The sequence below is a fragment of the Rhagoletis pomonella genome, unplaced genomic scaffold (genome assembly GCF_013731165.1).
Source record: "Rhagoletis pomonella isolate Grant_MI unplaced genomic scaffold, Rhpom_1.0 Rhpom_scaffold_00006, whole genome shotgun sequence".
NCBI classification, from domain to species: Eukaryota; Metazoa; Arthropoda; class Insecta; order Diptera; family Tephritidae; genus Rhagoletis; species Rhagoletis pomonella.
Genome location: NW_023458560.1, coordinates 38,409,593 through 38,416,931, shown reverse-complemented (window position 1 = coordinate 38,416,931; position 7,339 = coordinate 38,409,593). Strand labels below are relative to the sequence as shown.

Sequence of the window (7,339 nt, the reverse complement as noted above, 5' to 3'; positions counted from 1 at the left end):
TCGCCAGCTGCCAACTACATCTTACTCGAAATCGCCATGCGCGCCGCATGCAACCCTTCCGCTCACTGAGCGCGACGACGACGCTGATGCCGACGTCCAATGAATACGCCGCAATTAGCGCACGATTAGAATACTGGCAAAGCAGGAGCAGGAGGAGGAGGCGAACGTCACTGCGGGGTTTTATAGGCATTCAGCCATACATACATATGTATGTACGTACGTATGTATGCAGTAGCAGGCAGGCGTCCGCTAGATTTGCTGCTTTTTCCTTTCCTGGTTTTGATTCTGTTGTTGGCCACTGCCCACATCAGGCAAAGCCAGCAAAGAAAAACGCTAAGTACTAAAGCAATATCAACAGACAGCAGCAACAACAACAACAATAACCGCAGCCACAGAAACAGAAGCGAAGCAAAGCAAATACAATAAATTAATTTCACTTCCGCATTGCTCCACAAATACAGCAACAACAATAGCAACACACAGCAACGAACGAACGTTCGTATGGGCCAACAGCAATAAGTGTGCTTTTACACAGTTCAAGTATTGAATTCAATTCTGCTCGGACATGGAAGAGAGGGGGTGAGAAGAAAAGGGACGAGTACACATGCGTCTGTACCGTCAAGTCGTTTCAACTTTCTTGCTTTGCTTTTGGCATTTTCGTTGCTTCCCATTTAAAGAACCAAAGACTTGAATTCAACAGAATTGAAACGTGTAAAAGCAAATAAAAAACACAAAAGAGAATGAGTAAGAATTGCTTTCAAGTACTTGAATCATGTAAATCAGGTGTAAGAAAGAGCACACGAATGAGCGAGCACAACAGCTACGATGGCGACGACGAAATACGACCAAATACTACTAAGTATAAGCGCATGATGCGTAGGGGTGGAGGGCCGGCGGAGGAGGCGCGAAAAAGTGCTGCTGACTGATGTTGTCATGCGCGTCGCAGCAGCAGCAGCAGCTAAGGAACTACTAAGCACTATTTCGAGTTGTTGAAAAGTATGGCCCCGCCGCCACCGCGCAGCCCACTTGCGTAACAAAAACTTAAGTACGAACCAGTGATGGAAAAGTAGGTACAATTGTACTTTTTTCGGCTCTTTTTCAACATGAAAGTACATTCGGTACATTGCTTCCATTTTAAGTACATTTTAAGTTTGGCCAAATTATTTGTCCAGGAAATTTGTATGCCGATTTTCTTTTGCCAAGTGGATTTTGGTTAAACATATTAAAACATAGAACTTTTTGATAGTGTGCCATTGGGAATGAAACATTTAATAGCATGTCATTGTGAACGAGATATGTGAAACGAAGAAGTAACTAGCTTTTATGTGCGCGCAATTTGAATTAATAATTAATGAAAGCCGACAAATTAGAGAAACTGCAATGGATAAGTAAGTTTCAAACCGTTTTTTTAATACAAACTATTTCATTTTTGACGAAGTTTATACTATTTTCAGTTGGATTGTTCGCAAGAAACGTGCAAATGCAGCTGCAGGCAATGATGAGAAGTAAGTGTGACAAAGTTCAACTAGCGCAAAAAAATTTACCGATAGCATTTTTCTCATATTTAAGCAATAACGAAGAAAGCAACGTAGTTTCCGTGGCGAAAAAGAAAAAGTATGAGATGAAATTTAAGAGGGAGTGGGCATCTAAGTACAATTGGCTCCAAGAAGACTCTACCGCAAAGCAAGGTAAGAGGTGCATGATATGCGGTGTTCCAATTTACGGCAATATGTTTCACATCGATCGGCATGCAAATTCAGACCTCCATAAAAAAAATGCTAATATTGCTAAAGCAACCTTAAAAATTTCGAGTTTTACTAAGCCGAATAGCGAGGAAATGGAATTAAGTCGCTCAGCAAAGGCAATGGAGATTCGTTTGTGTATGTTCGTTGCTGAGCACAATTTGCCATTTACTGCTTTGGGCCATTTGGCATAATGTATTAAAACGGTAAAAGATTCACGCATAATTTCAAACCTGAGCATAAATAGACATAAGGGTCAAAATATTATAAAGTCAGTCACTGGTCCTGAAAACTGCAGACAAATTTCTGAAATAACAAAACAACAATATTACTCCGTGATCATTGATGAAAGCACTGACATTTCCATGGACAAAAACTTAGCAGTTATAATTAGAGTTTTTACGAACAAATGTAGAGATAGATTTTTGGACTTTGTTCAAGTGTCTGATTCTTCTTCCGCCGGAATTTTCAATGCCCTTTTAAAAGTTTTGAATGATCATGATATTCCGTTGAGCAATCTATTGGGATTTACGGCAGATAATTGCGGTGTCATGATGGGCAAACGAAATGGCGTCCAAGCAAAATTAAAAGAAATTTGCCCTAAATCTTTGTTATTGGCGATGTATGCCACAACCTTAATCTATCGTCCGAGGCAGCTGCATCAGTTCTTCCACAAGAAATAGAAAAGTTAATTCGCTCTATAAATCACCATTTCTGTCATAGCGCTAGTAGAAAAATAGAGTTTGAAAAATTTCAAGAAGATTTTGGAAGTGCGGTTCATAAGATTTTGCGATTTAGTTCAACACGATGGCTTTCGCGGCAGGTAAGTTTTCTTTTTAATAATAGTTGTTCAATACATTTTTTTATTTGAAGTATTACATTATGATTTCAGATTGTAGTTGAACGGATATTGGAGCAGTGGAGTACTTTACGATACTTCTTCGGTTTATGCAATTTCGAAGCAGGATTTGGCAATGAAAGTAATAAGTTTATTGCAAGTACCCTTTCAGATTCTAATATAAAACTGTACTTCTATTTCTTGTCGTACGTTCTTAAAGTTATAAACACTGTTAACATAGAAATGCAAGCGGAAGAGTCACACATTCATGTTTTATATCCCCGCTTGACATTTCTTTTTAATCAAATATGCCGAAATTTTATAGCGAAAGAAAATATTTGTACCAATTCAATATATTCATTGAATTTAGCCAACCACATACCTATTGAAAACATTTTTTGTGGAACGGAAACTGAGCTGTTTTACACTGACCAAAACCTAACAGCATCGGAAATTTTTCAATTTAAAAATAACATTTTGAAATTTTATATTAAATTTTGCGATGATTTAAGAAAAAGAATAGATTTTAATAATGAAATTTTAAAACTCTTACCGTCAATTGCGCCGAAGGAAGCACTATCTGGTAATATTAATAGCATTTTACCACTGATTTTAAAATTGTTTCCCGAAACTGAATTAAAAAAAGCTGAACAAATTAACACCGAGTATCGAGCATTGGCGGATTATGCAGAAATTAAAAAAATCGAAAACCTTCCTGTATCTGAATTTTGGACTGAAGTCGGCAGAATAAAAAATGAACTAAATCAGCCAGTATTTTCAAATATATTTCGCGTTGTTCAGGGTTTGCTTGCTTTACCACACTCCTCTGCTTGTATTGAGAGAATTTTTTCAATTCAGAACCTAGTTAAAACAAAGTGTAGAAATAAACTTAGGACTTAATTAGATGCAATGAAAGTTCTTGTTTTGATTTGAAAGTGGAGACTTTACTCGGCTACCGTCTTCAAAATAAAAACCTTAATGAAAATGAATTAATTGACTAAGTTCTATACCGAAAAAAAATATGCACCAGCTTTTTATATTGAAATAAAAAAATATTTTGAGGCCGCTCAAAGCGCTCAAAGTTTTACACGTATATTTTATTGGGAAAAACAATTTTTCGTAGCAATGATAGAAAATACATATATATTTTTAGATCAGTAACCTCTGTTTCCGTTCAGGAGACTTCAAAAAATAATACCGAATTATTAATTTAATCTTTTTTTAATATTAACTATTATTTATAGATTCCACCATAGGGGACCCATAAAGAATCGTTAATATTAAAAAATATATAAACAATCCGGTAGTATTTTTTGACGTCTCCTGAAGAGAAACAGAGGTTACAGATCTAAAAATATATATATATTTGCTATCATTGCTACGAAAAACTGTTGTTTCCCTAATATAATATATGTGAAGAACTTTGAGCGCTTTAAGCTACCTCAAAATATTTTTTGATTTCAATATAAAAAGCAGGTGCATATTTTTTCGGTATAGAACAATCCTTGGGGTGAGAGCATTAAAATTCCGACTTTAAATTTTTTTGGACCATCCTAAGGTACATATATAAAACGCATAGCGTAAAATAACGTATTTTATCTAAGTTATTTAATTTTATGTTTACAAAACTATGCAATACAAAGTACAAAAATGGAATAGTACAAATAACTGTATATATATATGTACGCTTTAGCACTTGCAATGTGTTTTTCTTTCAATAAAGGCTGTATATACATACATATGTACATATAAAAGTGTCTTCTTTTTTTAGGTACATTGGTCCGCTTTTAAGTACAATCTTCTTGTCATATTAAGTACAATTTGGAAAATTCATTTTCCATCCCTGGTACGAACATAAAAGTTTCTCAATATGGACTTGTCGCATGCGCGCGAGTGTCGTGCGGCAGTTGCAATAAGCGCTCCTCTCTGTTTGGCGTACGCTGCTGGGTCAGTTGTGCGCAGGGTTGCCACTGACGAAAAAAAATATTTACCACCCACTTGAAAAGAATCTACCAAATCTGGGGAATATTTACCAATAACTTTTTTAAAATTATTTTAATAAACACTATAGTTTTGTTATTTTTTATTTATTTTAATTAAAACTGTAGATTTTTTTTTAATTTTTTTTTAGTTATTTCAATAACAAAACTCTTTTTAAGAACTTTTTATTTAACTAGTTATACGGTATTTGAGTCATATTATTGGCATATTCTCAGTTTCCTTCAACCAAAAGCGGAAGTGATGAAACTAAAGGCAACAGTGAAACTTCTTTATTTAAAAAACTTCAACTCGAGTTGTTATGACAAATATATTGACTCAAAAAAGTGATTTTTTTTTAATATTCGCACTATTTTTCGAGTAAAATTTTTTTATTGCTTTAACTAAATCCAAAAAATCGAGGATTCAAACTATATACAATATATAGAAAAATTCCAAAAATTTTCGTCTAAATTTCGAATTTTTTACTCTGAATTTTTAGAACAATCTAAGGTTTGGAGTTTTGAAGCAAATACTATTTGAGTGTAGCCAACAATGTGCTGCATAAAATTCCCGTTGATTTTTTTATTTTTTTTCCATTGATAAAAAATGGCGTTGATTTTTTTTGCGAACAATCATAGTTACATACCTGTCAAATTTTTCTTTATATTTAAATAATCATTTAAAATATTTAGGCAATTAAAAGCTCCTCGGGATTCCAGTAAAATTAGTTTTGAATGGAGCGCGATATGTTCGCCTTATATCGATATATATTTATACGTATGTAAGTATATAAAAAGCATGCAAAGAAATGTATAATATATTTAAAGATAAATACGAAAAATAAATCGGGAACAGAAAGTTCATCAAAAATCTACCAAAATGAGAAAAAATTTACTTTTTTACCAACCCAAATTTTTTCTACCAATTTTGGTAACAATTTACCAAAGTGGCAACCCTGGTTGTGCGTTCGGTGCAGTTTGTTAGCCGCTCAGTTAGACTAGTGATCGGTTACATATGTATGTATCGGCTAGCGGCCTAGTCGGGCATGAAGCCCACAAGGCATGATTGCTTTGTTCGCGGTATGTGGTCCGAAGTTTCATAGGAACTAATATAAATTTGTGCTTGATATGTACGTATGTATGTATGTATATTAGGGTAATCCTTAAAATCAAATGAACGATTTTCTTCAGTCTCACCCCCTTAATCGGTAATACCACGGTCACAGATATCGCATATAAATTTTTGGTCCACATTGGATACGGTTAAGGCGTGTCCTACAGGGGGAAAAGTGCAGATTCCTGATGGAGACTAAAAAAATTCAAATAAATTTTTTGTTTAATCTAATACCCAACATGGATACTACCATAGTCGAAGATATCACATATAAATTTTGGTCCCAATTGGAGTCGGTTAAGGCGTGTCGCAAAGGGCACAAAGGCCAGGTGCCTCTACGGACTCATACAAATTCATTTTTTTTTTTTCATTTAATACCCAAACTCTATGCTACTAAACTCGGGGATATCACTCATAAATTTTGGTCCCGATTGGAGTCGGTTAAGACGTTTTCATAGATTAATCTGGACTTTGACCTCTATGGTATATTCGACTATAGCAGCACCGATGTAGGGTTACGGCTTAGGAAATCTGCTTCCTACATTTAAGGACCACCCAAATGTATATAGATACATATTTATGTATTTTTACATTTGTGTCCGAAACGCTGATGATGGCATTCCTTCCTTGTTCGTCTGAAATAGAATACTTATACGGTGTGCAAGTTTGATGAGTCGTTGATGCAGTTCTTGGCTTTGTAATTTATAGGTTTCTTGTTTAGTTTAGGTTAGGCAGGGATAAACTAGGCTACAAATTCCGAGTCATGTTCAAGAACTCTAGATATTTGTGACCTGGTCTACGAAAAGGGAGCTTACGTGCGAAAAAAGTTTTCTGTGAAAAAGCTGTTAAAAGGGAAAATCATCTCATCTTCCATCCGAATCAACCAAAAAGTGAAAATTGATTTTTTTGACACCTAAGCCCCCTTTCCGTAGACCAGGTCACATATGAAGAAAATATTATCATTCAACGAGATAAGCCTTCAGAATCCGTTCTTTCCCGGCGCAAAAGAGGTATTTTCTCTGGCAAGATGATTAAGAAGAGTTAGGCGTCAGGCTTAAAATCGAACTCCAAACTGGCAACGCTAAGGACACTCCGGTCTGGGTGCACCTCGTCAGGCTGCCGTATAACAAAACCAATATAGCGCGCATACAACCCTAAAAGAACACAGAATTTGTTTAAAAGAATCTCAGACCTAACGTAGCGAGGCTAGCAGCGATACTTGCTGGGCATTAGCTGGTTGGCAACAACGCCAGAAAGCTGGACAGCGCCTATAACGAATTCCACAGAAGCTGCTAGAATTAAAACGAACAAGAAACGTGTAGAGCACCTTCCTTGCAAATGCTCAGCTTTAATAAAGAGCATGAATACCACACCAGCAGCATATGAGTTCACTTCGTTGGAAGATTGCCAGTAGACAATGTCAGATGACTAGGCAGCATACAAAGAGCAACATTTTTAGGAACAATTAGGACACTGAAATTCCATCAGCAGCTCTAAGTGATATTTTCAATTTGATTCGCATTGATTTACACCTAAAATAAATCGTGGCCTATTCCGGAATTAGAACTCAAAGAGTCGAACCTGTAAAGAATTAAACCATTTAGACAAAGCCTCAGCCAATTACTTTCCTTCTTACAATCTTTCTTATATGCCCATTAAACAAATA

General features: G+C 35.6%; 1 protein-coding gene across 2 annotated transcripts; it reads left to right on the top strand.

Moving 5' to 3' along the window:
* Positions 1 to 1,206: 1,206 nt before the first annotated feature.
* LOC118740724 lies at positions 1,207 to 2,295 on the top strand. Of its 2 annotated transcripts, XM_036472374.1 has the most exons (3): positions 1,207 to 1,388; positions 1,455 to 1,505; positions 1,570 to 2,295. In XM_036472374.1, exons 1-3 carry the CDS (start codon positions 1,324 to 1,326, stop codon positions 1,934 to 1,936), a joined length of 483 nt encoding a protein of 160 aa, XP_036328267.1. In that variant the 5' UTR covers positions 1,207 to 1,323; the 3' UTR covers positions 1,937 to 2,295. The 2 variants fall into 2 exon arrangements, with proteins under 2 accessions (XP_036328267.1, XP_036328266.1); XM_036472373.1 differs by having other exon boundaries at positions 1,319 to 1,388; positions 1,455 to 2,295.
* Positions 2,296 to 7,339: the final 5,044 nt, after the last annotated feature.

Excerpts from the sequence above, each read along its gene's own strand:
- LOC118740724 (XM_036472373.1), top strand. The coding sequence starts at position 1,352 with ATGAAAGCCGACAAATTAGAGAAACTGCAATGGATAA. Across the intron at positions 1,389-1,454 it reads AGAGAAACTGCAATGGATAA|TTGGATTGTTCGCAAGAAAC; the intron begins GTAAGTTTCAAA and ends TACTATTTTCAG.